General features: G+C 37.7%; 1 protein-coding gene across 2 annotated transcripts in view; it reads right to left on the bottom strand.

Annotated features, from left to right (window-relative positions):
- SEPSECS (Sep (O-phosphoserine) tRNA:Sec (selenocysteine) tRNA synthase) overlaps positions 1–12775 on the bottom strand; it is a 31939-nt gene extending 19164 nt beyond the window's left edge. Inside the window, exons 1-6 of one of the 2 annotated variants that reach the window (XM_044225860.1) lie at positions 12560–12775; positions 11607–11761; positions 8534–8652; positions 8043–8201; positions 4846–4999; positions 2742–2844 (exon numbers count right to left, since the gene is read on the bottom strand). In XM_044225860.1, the coding sequence (XP_044081795.1) occupies positions 2742–2844; positions 4846–4999; positions 8043–8201; positions 8534–8652; positions 11607–11761; positions 12560–12673 (804 nt within the window). In that variant the 5' untranslated portion in view covers positions 12674–12775. Of the gene's footprint in view, positions 1–2741; positions 2845–4845; positions 5000–8042; positions 8202–8533; positions 8676–11426; positions 11556–11606; positions 11762–12559 lie in introns of those variants that run through there. The other variant, XM_044225861.1, reaches the window with a different exon arrangement.
- Between the last annotated feature and the right edge of the window lie 7728 nt (positions 12776–20503).

The following is a 20503-nucleotide window of genomic DNA, read 5'->3' as shown; positions in this document are numbered from 1 at the left end:
TCACCTCACAAATTAGAAGTGATGACAAAGTACAGCATGCTTTCAAAAGAACTGAGGCTGCTAAAAACTAAAGAGGAAAGGGGAAAAGGGAAATAAAAACAAATCACTGAAATAAAATGTTTTCAAGAATTCCAGTATAGAGGGTGCCTGAGTGGCTCAGTTGGTTAGGTGTCTGCCTTCCGTTCAGGTCATGATCCCAGAGTCCTAGGATTAAGCCCTCCATCAGGCTCCCTGCTCAGCCAGGAGTCTGCCTCTCCCTCTGACCCTCCCTGTTCTCGTGCTCTCTCTCTCTCTCTCAAATAAATAAATAAAATCTTTTAAAAAAAAAGATTTACAGTGTAGAAAACTATACAACCTTTCTTGGATACCATTCACATTGGAAATAATCTTGTCTAGAATTATGATGGAGGGCTGCCTGGGTGGCTCAGTGGGTTAATAAGTCTCTGCCTTCGGCTCAGGGTCATGATCTCAGGGTCCTGGGATCGAGCCTTGCATCGGGCTCTCTGCTCAGCAGGGAGCCTGCTTCCCCCTCTCTCTCTCTGCCTGCCTCTCTGCCTACTTGTGATCTCTGTCAAATAAATAAATAAAAATATTAAAAAAAATAGAATTATGATAGAAAAGTTCCTTAAAAAGTTAAGGAATAATGGAAAAGGATATGAGAGTAATGATAAATAGTCTTCCTCTGGCATAACATGCCTACCAGCCACTCCACCTGGGGATTTATGTTATATAAACTAATCATTTCCTCATTGGTTAGCTGAATTTGAGTTGGGCTTCTGTTACCTGCAGCCAGTTGTGCCCTGATACAACCTTTCAGTAAAGAAGTTAAGCAAATCAGCTAATACTATCATACAAACTACATTTATATGAGAAATGATACTAGTATACTCCAAAAATTATTATTATTTTTTTTACTAGCTAGGACCTACTGGGCTAAGGAGCATTCACCACTGCACTGGAGAAGGCCACAGATAATCTGTGAATAAGTCTTCCCCAGGTAACACAAACCACATGTGTGTCAAAACTGAGTATGTAATTAACACCATTATGAACATAGATTATATAACTCATACCATACATGGATAATAGCTATCCACATCTTAATACAAGTAATTAACCACTCTAAGTAAATATAATATTTCATTTATTCATCCAATTTTTCCAGGAACCAGTCACCGAACATCAATTGTGTACTACATTCTGTGTTAAGTGTTGAAGAAATAACAGTGAACAAAACAAAGTCCTTTCTCTAACAAAATCTTAATTCTAGTTATTACCAATAACTAAACAATAAAAAAAAATAAACATCATATCAAATGGTGATACGTGCTATGGAGAAAAAGAACAAGAGGCCATCAATTTTAAGAAGCACCCAAATTTTCCATACTACTAGGTAAGAAAAAACATTGTCAATTAACACTATAAGACACCACTGATTCTAAGACACCCCAATTTTAGAGACGTTATAATGTGGAAAATGTGTACTTTAGAATAAATGAGTATGATATAAAATAGGAAAAGGGAGTCAGAAAATGCAGGCAAAAAAAAGGAACCTGAAATTTTAGATAGGGTGTCTGAGAGAGGTAAAAAGCCATGCAGCTCTCTGGAAGAGGAACCCAGTGAGTGGAAGGAACAAGAGCAAAAGCAGGGCAGTGCACACACACATGGCACAATGAACAGAAAAAATGTGCCCGGAGGCAGCAGGTCAGAGAGAGAGGGCAGTAGTAAATGAAACTGGAGAAGGTGCAGAGGCCTGAGTACACAAAGCCTCGCAAGCCATGGCTATGCCTCTAATTCTGAGCAGGACGGCATGCCCAGGAGTATTTTCAAAATAAGAATCTACAACAGGGGTGCCAGGGTGGTAAATTCAGTCAAGTATCTGACTCTAGGTTTTGGCTCAGAGCGTGATTTCAGCGCTGTGGGATGGAGCCCTGTGTCGGAGGAATCTGCTGGAGATTCTCTCTCCCTCTCGCTCTGCTCCTATCCCCCACATGCACGCTCTCTCACACTAAAATGAATAAATAAATCTTAAAAAAAAAAAAAAAAAGACTCTATGGGGCACCTGGGTGGCTCAGTCTGTTAAGCATCTGGGTCGGCTGGGGTCCTGATCCCAGGGTCCAGGGAGGGAGGACTGAGTTGGGCTCCCTGCTCAATGGGGAGTCTGCTTCTCCCTCTCTCTCTGTCCTCCCCCAGCTCATGTTCTTTCTCTCTCTCTTTCCCTCAAAATACATATATATTAAAAAATTTTTTAAAAAAAGAATCTAAAACAGATGACTAGGATCTGGTTGATGCTTAAAATAACAAAATCGTAACTTTTTTTTAAACCTGCCAACTTCATAGTTACACACTCAAATGTTTACAAATGAAGCCATTTCCAACCTAGGATAATAAAGTATAGTGATTCCTTAAATACAGAATAAATCATCAATATAGTTTTAAAAATACAATACCAGTATATTAGAAAAGCAACAATACTGGTAATGAAACAATCTCAGAAAGTTAAAAAAAAACAAGCTACTAAAGTATTTCTATGTTGGTCCTGACCAAAGCTATCAGTCCAATTACCAGCAAAGAAGAGTCACTTTTATCATATGGATATTAGATGCCAATTTCTAATGCTCCATGGAGGTAAAGATGCCACAGTCGATTTTATTATATTAAGTAGTAAGAAAAACAAAGGAATAATTTTGTAATATATTAAAATCATTTTTTCCCGACATTATCTTTTTAAACTCTCTTACCTGCTGGATGAGGTGCATACACTTTGAAGACTGCACTCCGTAAGCATTGTTGACGATATGTGGGATGCCATAATTAGCACAGATCACAGCCAGTTCTTCTACTCTACAAACATAAATATTCAACAGAAAGACATATTCCTACTGTGCTTTTATAAATTACAGTGTGAAAACTTCTTTAATTCAAGTTATTCTTAATGTACACCAGAAAAAAAATGGGGAAACTGAAATTTCTACAGTGGTATTTTAGCATTTTCAGCAGCAGGCACTTTAGGATAAACCTAAAAAAGCTTTTAAACTAATATTACCAATAAATGAGATAACGGGTATTTATAAAAATCTGTATGGATGGTAGCTTTTAAATCACTTTAAGATTTCCCATATAAAAAACAAGAAGCAGATTATAATGACCCCTTCACAAGGTGGTATGTTCATTTTTAAATGCTTTTGGTTGCTTATCATACTAAAGCTAATAGCTGCAAAATAATTAGCATGTCTTGAAATCTTAAGAAATCTTACATTTAACATCTCGTAAAGTAAAAAATACATTTTCAAGTAGACTTTAATGTATTAAAAAATACAGAACATTAAATGTTTCAGTACCAAAATAACATTTTCCAACAACTTGCAAACTAAAGGATCTTTTAAATAGCTGCTCGTTTTAAATTCACTCTTACTTTTTCATTTGACGCTCCTTATATTAAAACAATTTGAGAGTCTAACTCTATGCAAAGTAAGGTAATAAATTTCAATTAGAGTGTAATAAACGATGTTCCCTTGCAAAACCAAATACTACTTATGACTGAGGCCATTTCTAATACAAATGTCTTCACATGCTATGAAGCTAAAACTAAATCCTATGATTTAATAAAGTTAATTTTTCTAAAAAATGTTCTTTCTACAATACAAAGAATTTGGAAGCAAAGCATTTTTACTCAATAAAAGTTCCTTCCCATAAGGATGTATTTCAAATATATATTATATGGTTTTATTATTTATTTTTGCAAAATACATTTTCTTTTTTAGATGTTTAGACTTCTTTTTTAGATGTTTATTAATATGTTCTTAAAGTACAGATAGAAATGACATTATTTTGTTCTTCTGTCAGAGGTTTTCAGTTTACTATTTCCTTAAGGTATTATGAATTAAAAAGTCATTTTATGGGACGCCTGGGTGGCTCAGTTGGTTAAGCAGCTGCCTTCGGCTCAGGTCATGATCCCAGCGTCCTGGGATCGAGTCCCACATCGGGCTCCTTGCTCAGCAGGGAGCCTGCTTCTCCCTCTGCCTCTGCCTCTGCCTGCCATACTGTCTGCCTGTGCTCGCTCTCTCCCTCTCTCTCTGATAAATAAATAAAATCTTTAAAAAAAAAAAAAGTCATTTTATCATTCATTTTCATAAACCTCACAAACTGACAGAGGAACCTTTCTATTACTCAAAGTAATCAAATGTTGTTTTTTAAAAACAGAACTTTTCTGGGTACAAACAAGTATTTTCTTCATAAAAGTCACTTTTGTATGTTTGTGTTCTAATAAAAGCATTCCTTAATAATAAAGCTCCTTGAAAGTATGATACTATAACATAAAGTACTATTTTAAGAAGGAAAAAAAATCACTTGTGAATTATTTTAAATATACAGAATTGATCAAATCTGCTAGTATTTAGGGGGTACATAAAGGTATTTAATGAAAGGCAAGGAGACAAAAAATATTCTCCATGTGGATCAAACTGTATTGTAACTTAGTGGCCAATTTAAGATGTCTGTCAGATAGAAGAAATGATATGCCTCTTTTTTACATTTCTTTGACTGATCTGGTCCCACAATATTCAGTCCAATTAACTGATAAAGACAATATATACATATACCTATTCAAATTAAGACTCTAAAGGAATAAGCCTAATGTAAAGAAATCAAAATATATTTTAAATTTAACAAAATCAGAAATTCAAACATATTAATAACTGTGCATCACTATTTTCCTAAAGTTTACTCTTGTCAGAAACATTCATTAGATAACAGAACTAAAAAGTGGCATTTAAGAATCTGTTGATAAAAAACTAAAAAAAGACCCAATGAAAACCTAAAGGACAATATTTGCAAATGATTTACCTATCAGGCACCCTTGGAGCAAAACAGGATGTGGTGGAATGAACACACAGAATGGAATCAGGCCCAAGTTCCTGGACTTTAGACTCCACTGCTTTCAGGTCTGTGCGCAGCTCGTCACCTTCTAAAACATTCTCTATCACCACAGGCTCAAAACCTAACCAAGCCAATCAGAAATCAAAAATGTTAGATAAACTAAAATAAGGGAAGATCCTGGAACTCTAGGAAGCAGTGTTATTCCACATAAGAACTCTAAATCCGGTCAGTGAACCCTCCCTGAATAATAGAGGCATGGCTTGATATTGGTAGGACTCAAAAGCAGGCCAAAATAATGTGAAGGACTAGTAGACCACAAATAGAACCACAAATTTACTTAACACTTAGATAGGACTACAAAGACTAATTCTGGGAGGGAAAACAAATGTCAAATAAATACCTATAAAAGTAACAACACAGTCATTGATGACAAAAAGGATCATTTGGCACAATTCAACTTCAGACCCCAGAAAAGTAAATCTACTCATTCTCTGGCAACATTTCACTTTTTTTAAAAAAAAGATTTTTTTAATTTATTTAATTGACAGAGAGAGAGAGACAGCAAGAGAGAGGGAACAGAGCAGGGGGAGTGGGAGAGGGAGAAGCAGGCTTCCCACAGAGCAGGGAGCCCAGTGTGGGGGCTCAATCCCAGGACCCTGGCACCATGACCTGAGCAGAAGGCAGACACCTAACTGATTAAGCCACCCAGGCACCCCTGGCAACATTTCATTTTTAAGTTCACTTTATTTCAGAGATGGACAAGAATAACCATATAATTCAAGTACTAAAACAAATCACAATCACCAACTTAATATCTTACTCCTAAAGAAAAAGTAATGAACTTCAGCAGTTTACCAACCACTGACCCATCCCACAGTTTCACAAGGGCCTTCTACAATTTAAAATATAAAAACTATTTCTCAATTTTCATTTGAATTAGTACACTTAACTAGCATATGATCAAAGATCGCCCCAAATAATAATTGTGTAATCTTGTATGGTGAACATTTAGGTATCCATAAACTTCAAGAGTTGTTTGTGCAATATATACACCAAACACTGCACAGAGCACTTAGATAACCAAATATTTTGTAATGCTACTAAGTACTTAGGGTATAAGTAAAATCTAAGTGGTCAGAGTCTTACAAACTGGATAGAAAATAAACTTGGGAGATTTTACACATCAAGTTATTACGTAGTCACATCTTCAGTATTCCTAAATAGCAAATCTACAGCAGGCTGGGCTTACGCACTTAGGGGCTCTAAGAGACTTAGAAACCATTTACCTCAACTCACTCATTTCAAAGATAAGGGAGCCAAAGTTCAGGAAAATTTAGTGGCTTCCCCAAGGTCACACAGCAAATTAAAGCACAGTTATAAGCAAGTAGTTTTCTTCTGTGCTTAATAATCCATATCAAGTTGTCTGCATTCTATCTATAGAAATATAAAAACATGGCCACTATTAAAATCATCAATTCAATTATACTGGCTCAGAGATGTCCGGGTTTTATATCTATACCTTCACAGCTTTCAAAACAAAAAAAACTTAAATAAGTAGTGCTTCCTAATGACAGCTTATTTTCTATTATTTTTCAAATTCTCTTGACCCAACCCTATTTTTGCCTTCAAACATTTAAAATTCAAGTGTTTTTTGGGAGGATACAACTATCTGGCTTCCTAAGAATATAGGCTATCCTAAGAAAGGATAAACTGTACATTGTAATACAAATCCCAATACCTTTTGGAAAAGTTTCCCATTTTTCAATATGGCAACCTTTCCCATAACTTTGGTAATTAGTTCTTTGGTTAACAGAATATAAGTAAACAGACTTGACAACTTTATACTACTTAACATAAATCAGTGTATCTTTTTATCAATTTCTGCTAAGTCCTTACTATGAATCCCTTTAAATGGATTTCTTTAGCATTATTTATGCAGTTTAATTACAGGCTAATATAGTTTACTTCCTACAACAGACTCAGGCTATTCAAAATTAACCTTAAGTTCCCAAATTCACCTTGACTTAAGCAAGCTAAATACTAAAATACCAACGTAAAGTTTTTGCCTCACCTGTATGTAATGATGCCTGGATCCTTACACTTGGGCTTATGGTAATAATTTATATGTATCCCATTTATGTATCTACACCCACCATTCCTGAAGCCCCTTAGTATCTTTATGCTCCAGGGATTACTGCTGGGTATTTCATATGTCATCCTGCTCAATGCTCAAAACAATGTTGTGAGACAGATAATCATATTCCCATTTCAAAGAATAGGGATATATAATACAGCCACTCCACTTTGGAGTATAGACCCTACAGAATTCAAAGCAGGGACTCAAACAGTTATTCTTGCACCCATGTTTACTCAGCATTATTCACAAGAGCCAAAAGGTGAAAGCAATCCAGGTATTAATCAATGAATGAATGAATGAACAAAATGTAAGATATAAATATATACAGAGGAGTATTACTCTTAGAAAAGGAAAGAAATTCTGATACATACTACAACATGGACTTTAAAGTTCTTTAAAGATATTGTGCTATATGAAATAAACCCAGTCTCAAAAGGACAAATACACTATATTCCACTTATATGAAGGACCCAGAGTAGTCAAATTCATGGAAACACAAAGTGGAACGGTGATTTCTAGGAACTAGGGGTAGCAGGGATGGAGTTCTTGTTTAATGGGTAGAGATCCAATTTAAGAGGATGGAAAAGTTCTGGAGATGGTGTTACATAATGATTGCACAACACTGTGAATGTATTTAATGTCATAGAATCTTAGCCTTAAAAATGATTAAAATTGGGGCACCTGGGTAGCTCAGTTGGTTAAGCATCTGCCTTAGGCTCAGGTCATGATCTCAAGGTCCTGGGATGGAGATGCCATTGGGCTCCCTGCTAAGGAGGGAATCTGCTTCTCCCTCTCCCTCTGCCTCTACTTCCCCCCTGCTCATGCTTGCACTCGCTCTCTCTCCCAAATGAATGAAATATTTTTAAAAATAAATAATCAAATTAAAATGATTAAACCAGTAAATCTTATTATGTATATTTTATTACAATAAAAAGGAGGAATAAGAACACATTTAGTTTCTTTTTCATTCAATCACCTCTAAAAGCGTGAATTTTCTACATTATATATGTCACTTTTCTTCTTTTACCTGCAGTGATCATGGATTTAAAGCAGGACTTCTGGTCTATTCTCGGCCATATAATATACTTTGCCTTTGGTCTTTTATGTCGTAATGTTAAGAAACACAAGGTTAGACTCATACCAGTTGCCATGGGAACTACAAAGCAGTTGGTCACTGTAGGAACACCTACAAATAAGAAGTAAAGGAGAAATTAGTGATTTCACTAAAAAACCAGCATCCTTCTTGAAGAAATGGTATAATTCTTCAATCAAATAATAAGAGTTATAGACAGTGCTTCCTCTGTACTTGACCTCAGGAAGCTCACTGCCAAATTCATCCTCCAGGCTTATGGCTCTGATTTTCTATTTTTTCCTAAAGCCATTTTTAAAAATATGTATGTCTTTATGTCTTTTCAAGAGCCCTTCAGGACCTGTTTGGAAAGAGGCATTAACAAAAGATATTAAGCAAAGGTGGGTGTGGCTGGTCAGCCAAAATATTATGATTAATATAGTACATACCAGCCAACTTTAAGATGTCCAGGACCAAAGAATTGGTAATTTTGTTCAAAAGGCTAGAACCTGCAGCTTTTGGTTGCACAGCAGAAATATCACCCGATCGTCCAATTCCATGAATGAACCTAAGCAAAAAATGGGCCAACAACTGGACAAAAATATTCAGTGTTCTAAGTAATTCACTGTGTAAGTATACAGATACAATAATAAAAAAAAAAACACTAGAGGCAACACTTGACTATTGCAGATATATTTCATAAACTATTAAAAATGTGAAAATATCCTAGTTAAACTGAAATCAATTATATTGCAGTAGCCAGTCTCCAAAGATGGCCACCATCAATTCCTTTTCTCCCTATGCACACACACTACTCAACACCAAGAAATGGAATCAAATTCCTCTCCACTTGAATCTGAATTGGCCTTAGTGACTTGGTTGGCCAGGAAGCATCTAGCGGAAGTGATGCTCTGGAATTTCTGATCTAGGTCAAAGAAGACCTAAAGCTTCACCTGGCCTCTAGAAGGGCCTGCTCTTGCAGGAGCTCCCTCCTATAACCCAGATGCCATGCTGGGAGAGGCCCATGCCAGGTGCGAAGGCCATCTGAGCTCCCAGCCATCTAGTCATCCAGTCAACCTAGATCAATTGCCCCAGTTGCCCTAATAGCTAAACTCTCAGCCAACTTCTGACTACAACTGCATGAGAGACTGGAAGCAATAATCATACTGCTGGAGCCCAGTTAACTTACTACAGAACTGTGAAAGACAATAATAAATTACTGTTTTAAGCCACTAAGTTTTCAGGTGGTTAGCAGCAATAGAAAACCAGAATGTATGTGACATTAGATTCTCTTCTTTCTTTCATTTCCTTAACCAGAGCAGTGGACTAAGTTCCAATGGGGATGAGCTGTTATTTCAAATACAGACTTAATTTTAAAAATACTACAGGTGACCCTTGGGAGGGGGGGATTAGGGGTGCCTGAAAGTCAAAAATCTATGTATAACTTTGATTCCCCCAAAACTTAATTACTAATAGCCCACTATTGACTGGAAGCCTTACCATAACATAAACAGTCAATTAGCACATATTTTGTATGTTATATCTATTGTATACTGTTTTCTTACAATAAAACAAGTTAAAGAAAATGTTATTAAGAAGATCATAAGGAAGAGCAAATACATTTACAATACTGTCCTGCATTCACTGAAAAAAATCCACATGAACTGCACAGTTCAAACCCATATTATTCAAGGGTCAACTGTATACACTCCTTGAAAAATCAGTGTGCAAATCCACTCATTTTAAATTAGATGAAATTATACACATGAAAGATACATCTGAGTATTTTTCAAAATCAAAAATCTGTTTGTACAACCTATAGTAATATCAGAAATCTATCACACTGGGATTATCATAGAACACTGGTGTCATACTTCATCACTACTGAAACATAATGAACAAAGCTGTTTATAGCAGCAATGGCCACGGTCGCCAAACTGTGGAAAGAACCAAGATGCCCTTCAATGGACGAATGGGTAAGGAAGATGTGCTCCAAATACACTATGGAGTATTATGCCTCCATCAGAAAGGATGAATACCCAACTTTTGTAGCAACATGGACGGGACTGGAAGAGATTATGCTGAGTGAAATAAGTCAAGCAGAGAGAGTCAATTATCACATGGTTTCACTTATTTGTGGAGCATAACAAATAGCATGGAGGACAAGGGGAGATGAAGAGGAGAAGGGAGTTGAGGGAAATTGGAAGGGGAGGTGAACCATGAGAGACTATGGACTCTGAAAAACAATCTGAGGGATTTGAAGGGGTGGTGGTGGGGGAGGTGAAAGGTTGGGGGAACCAGGTAGTGGGTATTAGAGAGGGCACGGATTGCATGGAGCACTGGGTGTGGTGCAAAAACAATGAATACTGTTACGCTGAAAAGATTATGCTGAGTGAAATAAGTCAAGCAGAAAGAGTCAATTATCATATGGTTTCACTTATTTGTGGAGCATAATAAATATCATAGAGGACAAGGGGTGTTAGAGAGGAGAAAGGAGTTGGGGTAAATTGGAAGGGGAGGTGAACCATGAGAGACTATGGACTCTGAAAAACAATCTGAGGGGTTTGAAGTGGCGGGTGTGGGAGGTTGGGGTACCAGGTGGTGGGTATTATAGAGGGCACAGATTGCATGGAGCACTGGGTGTGGTGAAAAAATAATGAATACTGTTTTTCTGAAAATAAATAAATTGAAAAAATTTAAAAAAATTAAAATTAAAATACAAACAAACAAAAAACAACAAAGCATTTTTAACAAGTATTATAAATCATGTTATCAGCCCATTTTAACCACGAATTTTTCAGCCAAGTTACAGATCATTATCATTAGTTCTGACTGCAATGGTTTTGATTGAAATAAAATTCTACTATGCTCAGAAAAATTTCATTCACTGAAAATTTCAAGACAGGAGTTTTTAAGTTTACCTATATTTCACAGAAAAGTGGAAGAACAGAGAAACGATCATATTTGGAAACACTACCAATTAAATGGTTAGCAGAATTGACAAAAAGCTTTCTAAAATATTGCAAAAGGAAAGTGACTTAATAATCTAAAGTTTTAGCATACCATTCCTACATCTACTACAACAAAGCAAGCTATTTATAAACTAGGATTCGGTTTAAATACTGATGAACATTTTAAAGTTCTACCTACATATCATTCTCTAAAGAACCGTGCAATATCAGAAAAGAAATATGGCAAACTATCAACAACCTTAACATAGTTTAAACTCTTAAAACCAAACAGATTTATTATGTTAAACACATAGGCAGTATTCTTAAACACCCAGAACGTGACAGGATAACTAGAACCTTCTCCCAACTGTCTCGAAAAGCAACTACTCACACAAACTGTTCCCATCTCCCTGTTGCATCTGGTTTGTATGTCCGTTTGAATAGGGAAGAAGTAGGTCACCAACAGATGTTTTATAATTTAACATTAGTATTAACACCATTGTTTTTAACCAAAAAAAAAAAAAAGAAAAAGAAAAGAAAGAAAGAAAGGTTTTCTACTTTAAAAATATACCTGTAATGACGCCGAGCAACTAAGGCAGATGCCACTCTCCCTTCCCTTTCTCCCACACCACAATTGCCCAGGAAATTGTTGCTATCCATGATTGCAAGTTCATGTAAAAAAAGTTCAAGTGTACTTTCATCCCAACCATCCTCTGGACACTTGCCCTGGAAAAAAATAGAAAAGCTTATATTTCAGAAAATCATCCCCTAGAACTGTACGTCAATGAATTTTTTAAACCTTGCAGTGTGTATTTGGCCATGCTTCTTGCTTTCTAAACTTCAGACATAAATTCAGCACAAAGAAGAAGCCTCAAAGAGGCAAAACATTTGTTACATTGCATTACAATTATCTACAGATTCCCAAAAGGGATAATAAATGAATACGATGACATTTACTCGGGCTTAAAGTTACAGTAAGTTAACTGAAAACCAATAAACTCTATCTTCAATGAGGATTCTTCAAACCAGACTGCTAAGAGTAGGTCTTGTCAAACTTGAGTGAAATTAAAATTCGGGGTTACTGTCAGGAACGAGACCCGTAAGGTTCTGCAGCAGTTCTGGGTTACTGTGTCCTGGTTTACAAACACAAAGCACTCCCCGAGTCCTTGGGATAGTGAAAGAGAGAAGGTGCGAACTTTGCCCTCTTCGCAAACAAGAGAGTAAAGCAACTGGGACTTCCCCTCACTTCACGTCCCCTAGTTAGGAAAAAACAGGACTCAAAATCCGGACTCCCGCAAGCTCCCTTAACTACACGCTCTGGGTTTTGCTAGTTTATGGTGAGGCTGAGAATTTGCTGAGAGCAGCAAGTCAGCACAGCGCAGGGCAAGCTGCGAGACACTCCGGGCACAGGTCTCAACCAACAAACAGGCGCGGGTGGGCAGTACGCGGGACTAAAGGGGCGCTGGGCGGAGCCAGAGGCTCTGGGGGGCGCGGCAGCTGGGGAGGGACCCGACAGCTCGGTACCTTCTCCAGAAGCAGCCTTATGAGGTGCTCATGCGAGCGGCGGGCCTCACAGCCCTGCCGCACATAAGCCGGCGACACCAGCCGCTCGCCCGCCGCGAAGCTCTCGCGGTTCATTTTGTTGGTGGCGACCGTGATCAGCGAACACTCGACACACGCCGTGCACACTAACTGAACCAGGATGCAGCTCGCCGCCCGGACGGTACGGCAAGGCCTTGGGACAAAAATCTTGTCTCGCTTACGCACATGCGCAAACTGCCCTAGTTTGTGCGCCAGAAACCGTGGATTTGAGCATGCGCAGGGCTGTCCGTGTGTAAAGCGGGTTTCGGAGTATTCCTGAGACGGACTTGAAGAAAGACCTGCCCTTGTGCAGAGAGGCTGAGGAGAGTAAAGGGGGAACGGAACTGTCTGGGCTTCTCTGGAGAAAAGCTTCCGTAGCTTGCTCTATGTTCCAGTTCTGTTGAAGGGTCAGATTTGTGCAGTCTGTGCTTTAGTCTTACTTACACCGTGTTTCTCATATTCCAGAACCTTTCCTCCTTACTTTCGTAGGTCTCCGTGTTTGCCATTGCCTGACATCCCGCTATGAAATAGCAGTGCCTCTGCGATAGAGAATTTTTACCAACACTAATCACCCACCACCTGATTTTACTTTTTTCTTGTACACCCCACGACCACACACCAATGGATGTAAATTTTTTAAAGGTACAGATTTGGTTTTCGTTGCTATACCCCCCAAGCACCTGGAACAATGCCCAGAATACAGTAGGGCTAAAAAACAAAAGCAACAACAAACAAAACAAACAAAAAAAAAAAACCCATATTGATGAATTGCTTTGACCCTTCAACAACCTAGCGCTCGATATGGGAGATACAGAAATGAAAAGGTAGGATCCCTGCCTTCAGTTTCCTTGCACTCGTCTCCTTAGGTGAGCCTACAGTAATTCCTGACATTGCTCTTGCTCAGTGGTCTGCTAGAGTCCACTCGAACTGGTTCATACTTGCTTTCCAAGAGCTGATTGTTAAATGTTCAGTAATTTTATGGGCTGGTTTCTAAATACGGCTGTTTTTTAACAATAGGTTATGTAAGTTTACAGTAAAGTTAACTATATGAAAAGCAAACGTCGTAACTACACACACTTGTCACTTCCTACCTACTTTGTCTACATTTTACTGTTATCTGTGCTTTTGAGATTATTTACATCTCTTGTATCTGGACAGTGGAAATAGGACATGATGGTGTACTGCCGCACATCTCTTTTTTTTTAAGATTTTATTTATTTATTTGACAGAGAGAGATCACAAGCAGACGGAGAGGCAGGCAGAGAGAAAGAGAGAGAGGGAAGCAGGCTCTCTGCTCGGCAGGGAGCCCGATGCGGGACTCGATCCCAGGACCCTGAGATCACGACCTGAGCGGAAGGCAGCGGCTTAACCCACTGAGCCACCCAGGCGCCCCGCACATCTCTTTTCAACTCCCTTTTAAGCGGCATCGTATTGTGAGTTTGAAATTGGCCATGGTGGGAGTATTTATATAATAAATAGTCAACAAATGCGGCAAATGAGGTTTTGACCTTCCTGCCACTCCCACCAGGAATTAATTGTTTAACAAGTACCAATTCACTGCTGTTCCTACTAAGTGTTCCCAGGGTATCAATACCCACCATTTGTCAGCCTGGCACTTGTCAAACTGCATTTCAGTTGTTAATTTTCTGTTTTCCTCAACTAGACTGTGAGCCCCTGTTTGACAAGGCAATATTTGATAACTGTGTTCAAAGCACAGAACTAAACACATAATAGATATTTGACAAATATTTATTGAATGATAGACCATTGAGAACTTTGTGAAATTATGCAGAAAGATAAAACACAAAAATAATGAGAATTTAGCTTATTTTAAGCATAAACTTTTAAACTTTTGAAATGATGAGTTTTTATTCCCAAAATATAACTCTTCTTGCAATTTCTCCTTTGGGAAAGCCTTCAAAACTGATTTGTCGATCACAAGCAAATGTGCAAAAATCACAAGATCCATCTCTTTACTGAGTGAATACACTAGATTTCTGAGCCATAAGTTTCTCTCACCTTAGTTTTTAGTCTTAATTTGGGAAAAAATGTTTGTTTCTACAAACTAAATCCATAATCAAGCTCTGCCTTCATAGAAGTTATTTTTAAAAATACAAGCTCTGGAGACAGTTGCAAAAGAAGTGTTCCGAAATTATTTTCATCCATTCTCTCACCCAATGTGTACTTATTGAGCATCTAATATTTTTAATAGGATAGCATCAGAATAATTTCATTGCCCTTACAAGACATAACATTGTTAAAAATAGATCCAACATTCATAGATCTGAACTTCGCTTTTGTTGCTGGTTGTATGACTTTGGATACATTACTCATATTCCCTGAGCTTTGCTTTCCTCACTTGCAAAACAAAAACATGGAGAAGACCATCATGATGATTAAATGAGATATAATTGCTCGGGCCATCTTAGCCTTGATGGACTTGACAAGGACCAGACCCTGTCTGATAGGATTAGAACCCCAGTCCATAATCTTTGCAACAGGTAGCTCAGGAGGCCAAACCACAACCCCTGCATCAATCTTGCCAGAACATTTAGGACTCAGTCAATGCCTGCTGGCTTCCTGGGTTTTTCACTATCTTCCAACTCAGGACCAAGCAGAGAAAGCCAGATATGCTCTCCCTAAACCAGTGATCTAAGTGATCTAGAAAAGATGCTCTTTTCTATCTCCATCTTCCCCTTTTCAACAAACCCCAATCAGAGCTCATCTGAACCCTTCCCAGTTTTCACCATAAAGCTTTTCCACTTTCCTGGCTGCCCTTGAGTTTGCCAAATGCAACTGACGGTGACTTACTCCCTTGCTCTAGCGAGCTCTGAATAAATAGTTTCTGTTTATTATCTGGGTGATCTTTGTTTCTTGCCACAGTTTTCCTAAAGACTGCACTGAGACACGGTCTGCACTGTCCATCCCCTCCTTGACCCTAAGCTTTGATCCAGTGTGGTCCCCACAGAAGACCCTTGTGCCTTGAAGCGTGTGGTTTGTAATGTCTGTGCCAACATCGTTAGTGCTGGGTCCAAACTCTGCTATCTTTGCATTGAGTTCCTCAGCTATTTATTCTACTTAAGTTATCCTTGGTGGAATCACACTATTCCTTTTCATCCTTTTTTGGGGGGGCTCTCTTTTATACTTTCATTTTGTATTGTGTTATCTGAAAGTATGATTTGTCCTAAGAAGGAGGATCGTAGGGTAGAACACAGCTATAGGCCCTATAAACCTGTTGTTCAAGCCAGCCTCACAGACCAATGAGTTTGCAGTTCTCACCAGATGGGCATCCATTTAGACAAACTTCACTGTGGATCAGTTTTATTAACTGGGTGAAGCACCCCTTCCTAATTTGCCTTTAATTTAGAGGTAGTGCTCTCTCTAATTTTCTACCTGCCAGGGATTCAGTGTTTGGGGGGGGCCAGCCTTCAGGCGGGGTGCTTGACACACAAAGAACACAAGCATCACTTTCCATCAGTCTTTGCAGGCTCTTCTGGGGTTGTCTTAGCCTAAATCCACTCCTACCCCAGGAAAAACTTCTGCTTCTTGTATATGTTGTCATTATAATCCCGGCTCTGGTGGCTGTCTCTCTAAATGGTGTAACTCCCGCTGTAAGGATTTGCGCCTTCAGTGGCCACTCTGCGGAACATTTGACTTGAATAAATTTTGTATTTAATGGGCACCCTAGAAAAGAAGGGGAATTGGGATTTCCTAGGTCAATGGGCAGCAGTTTTTAATTGGTATAGCAAAGCCTCCAAAAGAAATTCTGGTTCAAAAATAATTTCATTAAAAGATTATTTGGCCAAAGCTTGTGAGCAATTTGACAAGCCTAAGCAACAAGAAACTAAACTCATTTCCTAGTAAATCCTCCCTCTCCCTGTCTTCCCCTTGCCTCCCTGTATCCAATATCCCCTTTCCTCATTATCCTTCTCATCTCTGTCTTTCTTCACTTCTGTCAATTATGTCTGTCTCTTCCTCTTGAGCAGACCCTCTATGATTTCCCAACAACCTTCTAGCACCATAAAATGTCAGTTTCCTCTAAAGATCCATCTCTCTTATGAGCCAGATATACAGCAACTGTAGAATTTAAACTTTGGACCCAAGATGAATTAAGAGCTGTAGTTAAGGGCCTCCCTACAAGACCCCCAACAAGACCAGGAACTATTCCTAGAAGAATTTACAACTATTTTATGTGTATATGATTCAGGGTTACCCAGCCTACATCATCTTGTCCACGTGTTGGTCAGGACCACAGATGCTAAATTTTGAATAGCAAAAGCTAATTGGATTGACCTAGAAAGAGATCTACAGCATCTCTTTTGCCATCATAAAGCTAAGTAAAAAAAAAATAAAGGCTGAAAAATAGGGCAAAGCCTCTTACCAGTAATATCCCTAAACACTTCCAATAATAATTGATTGGACCATAATCTAATAATGAAAACAGAAAAGTAAAAATGTAAGAGATTTTTATGCTAGACAAGAAAATCCCTCTGACAACTTTTGGGAGTTCACCAAAGGTGTCAGTGTGAAAGAAGCCCTTTCATCTCATCTGTCAATGGAGTTAAACCTGAAGCTGAAGACTGGTTCAAAAACAGAATAGGAAATAGCACCTTTTCCTGAACAGTTGTTGGAACATTTTAAGAAGGATTTCAAATAAATGGGTGATGGGTATTAAGGAGGGCACTTATAGTGATGAGCACTGGGTTTTTTATGTAAGTGATGAATCACTAAATTCTACTCCTGAAAATTAGTAGGTCTACTAATAGACCTATTATTTTGTCTTTCAAACAACTCCCATATTTTTTTTTCCTACCTGCCAGTTCTTAACTGTAGCACTTGAATCCTTGAATGAAAAACATTACTTTCTGCTCTGTGATAGCATTCCTGCAAATTTAATAAGGAGAGACTTACTCTACAAATGGAATTGTAATATTAAATGCTAAACAGAGGAACTACTAAGGTTCTGGAGGACTCCTCTATTCATAATCAAGTTGTGTCTGAGATAAATATATATATATTTTATATATATATAATATATTATATATAGGTTTTTAATCTAGGAGGACAAAGGCATATACATATAATATATAATATTTATATATAATATATATAGGGCATATATAATATTATATATAAATATTATATATTTATTTTATATATCATATATTATATAAATATTATATAATATTATATATAATATTAATATATAATATATATATGCCTTTGTCCTCCTAGATATAAACCTTGTCATCACACCTGACATTCTGTGACCTTCAAAGTCTCTTGATGCAGAAAAAAATAATTGGAGCAGAACCCAGAGAGTAGATAGATCCTACCAAACTGCTACCCAATATCTCCAATATCCTTTGAAGCCAGAAGCCAGAAGCAAAGGAAGGGTTCAAAACTATAGTTGAAGGTCTTATATCCAGAGGCACCTCAGTGGCTCAGTTGTTTAAGCATGTGATACTTGACATTGGTTCAGGTCACCATCTCAGGGTCATGATGTCAGGGCTGTGAGATTGAGCCCTGTGTCTAGGCTCTATACTTAGTGCGGAGTCTGTTTGAGATTCTCTCTCTCTCTCTCCTTCTCCCTCTGCCCCTCCCCTAAATAAAATCTTTGAAGGTCTTATATCCAAAGGCCTTCTCAGACCATGCACAAACCCCTGTAACACTCCACTCTTGTCAGTAAAGAAACCAAATAGGTCAAGATTATTAATTTTTTTAAGACTTCAGGAAAATCAACAAAATTTTTGTCCCTTGCTTCCCACTAGTACCTAACCCAAATATCATCTTGGCATAATTCTGCCTAAAGTGAGTTGCTTTCTTGTAGTCAGTCTTTGCTTTGCCTTTTTCAATGTGCCAATCCAAGAAAGCATATTGCATTCAGTTATCCTGTCTCCTTCATTTCTTGTTTTCCACGACTGTAACAATTTTGAGGAATACTGGTCAGGTATTTTCTAGAATGTCCCACAATTGGAGTTGGATATTTTCTCATGGTTAGACTAGGATTATTGGTTTTGGAGAATGCTGCAGAGGGACACTGTCCTTCTCATATCAGGTGTACATGATATTCAAATGACTTAATCACTTGTAGTATGCCAGATTGGATTCTGAAGTGGAAGGAAGACACTAATGAGAAAACTAGAGAAATCCAAGTAATAACTGAAGAGTGGTCAAGAGTATGTGTCAAGCTGGCTTCTTAGTTTTGGTAAATGTATTATGGTAAGATAAAATTAACATTAGGGGAAACTGAGTGAAGGATATTTGAAAACCTTCTGTTTTATCTCTGTAATTCTAAAATTATTCCAAAATAAAAAGTTTATTTTTTAAAAATTAAAGGGACATCTTCAGATGAAAACTGAGAATTTTCGCCAATAGAGCACCATGAAAGGAAACCCTAAAGGGTGTCCTTAAGGCAAAAGAAAAATGGTTTCAGATGGAATATCAAATGCAAGAAGGGGTAAAAAGCAACAAAAATGACTAGTTAATTGTGAGTGAAAGTGGGTTAATATTAGCTATATAAAAAGCTACAGTTATGTGTTGAGGGGTTTATATAAGAGCTTAACTGGTATTTAATTAGGGAGGGGTGTAGTAAATAGAGTAGATATTTAATTAGGGAGGGGTGTAGTAAATAGGGCTTTGTACTCCTAGAGTGGCCCATAGAGTTTATTAGAAGGAAGAATCTTGGTGCTTTCTCCAGACTTGCTAAGTCAAAATTCCCATTTCAACAGAGTCTTCCTCTGTGATTTACATACACATTAAAGTTTAGGAAATTCTGTTCCAAAGGTATTTGTATTATCTCAAAAGAGAGTAAAAGTACCAATTGACATTAGATTTTTATAAATATAGAACTTATTCTTTAATCTCTATGGTACCCAATAATGAAATAGTAAAAGATTATATAATTTCCAAATGAATACAGGGAAAAAAGAAAAATAATAAAAAATGACCAGTTCAAAAGAAGGCGGGAAAGAGAGAAAAAGAAATGGGTAGGAGACATAAAAACCAGTATTAAATATAGGTGAGCTAAATATTCCTTTTAGAAAATGATAATTATCAGACTAGATTTTTTTTTAAGATTTTTATTTATTTATTTATTTTACAGAGAGATCACAAGTAGGCAGAGAGGCAGGCAGAGAGAGAGAGGGGAAGCAGGCTCCCCGCTGAGCAGACAGCCGGATGTGGGGCTCAATCTCACGACCCTGGGATCATGACCTGAGCCGAAGGCAGAGGCCCTACCCACTGAGCCACCTAGGCATCCCATCAGACTAAATTTTTAACAACAAAAGCAATTGCATGCTCTTTCCTGAGAGCATATCTAAAACCAAAACTTATAAAAAAATTAAAAGTTGAAAGAAAAGGAATGGGGAAAGTTATAACTTGCATACATTAACAAAAAGAAAGCCAGCATAGATTACTAATATTACTTTAAAAAAGATCAACTCAAAATGGATAAAAGACCTCAACGTGAGACAGGAATCTATCAGAATCTTAGAGGAGAACATAGGCAGTAATCTCTTCGATATCAGCCACAGCAACTTCTTTCAAGATACGTCTCCAAAGGCAAAGGAAACAAAAGCGAAAATAGACTTCTGGGACTTCATCAAAATCAAAAGCTTCTGCACAGCAAAGGAAACAGTCAAAAAAACAAAGAGGCAACCCACGGAATGGGAGAAGATATTTGCAAATGACAGTACAGACAAAAGGTTGATATCCAGGATCTATAATGAACTCCTCAAACTCAACCCACACGAAACAGACAAACACATCAAAAAATGGGCAGAAGATATGAACAGACACTTCTCCAATCAAGAAATACAAATGGCTATCAGACACATGAAAAAATGCTCATCATCATTAGCCCTCAGGGAGATTCAAATTAAAACC

The sequence above is a fragment of the Neovison vison genome, chromosome 11, assembly GCF_020171115.1.
Source record: "Neovison vison isolate M4711 chromosome 11, ASM_NN_V1, whole genome shotgun sequence".
Taxonomy (NCBI): Eukaryota; Metazoa; Chordata; class Mammalia; order Carnivora; family Mustelidae; genus Neogale; species Neogale vison.
The sequence above is the reverse complement of the archived record's forward strand: the minus strand, read 5'-3'. Positions and strand labels throughout refer to the sequence as shown.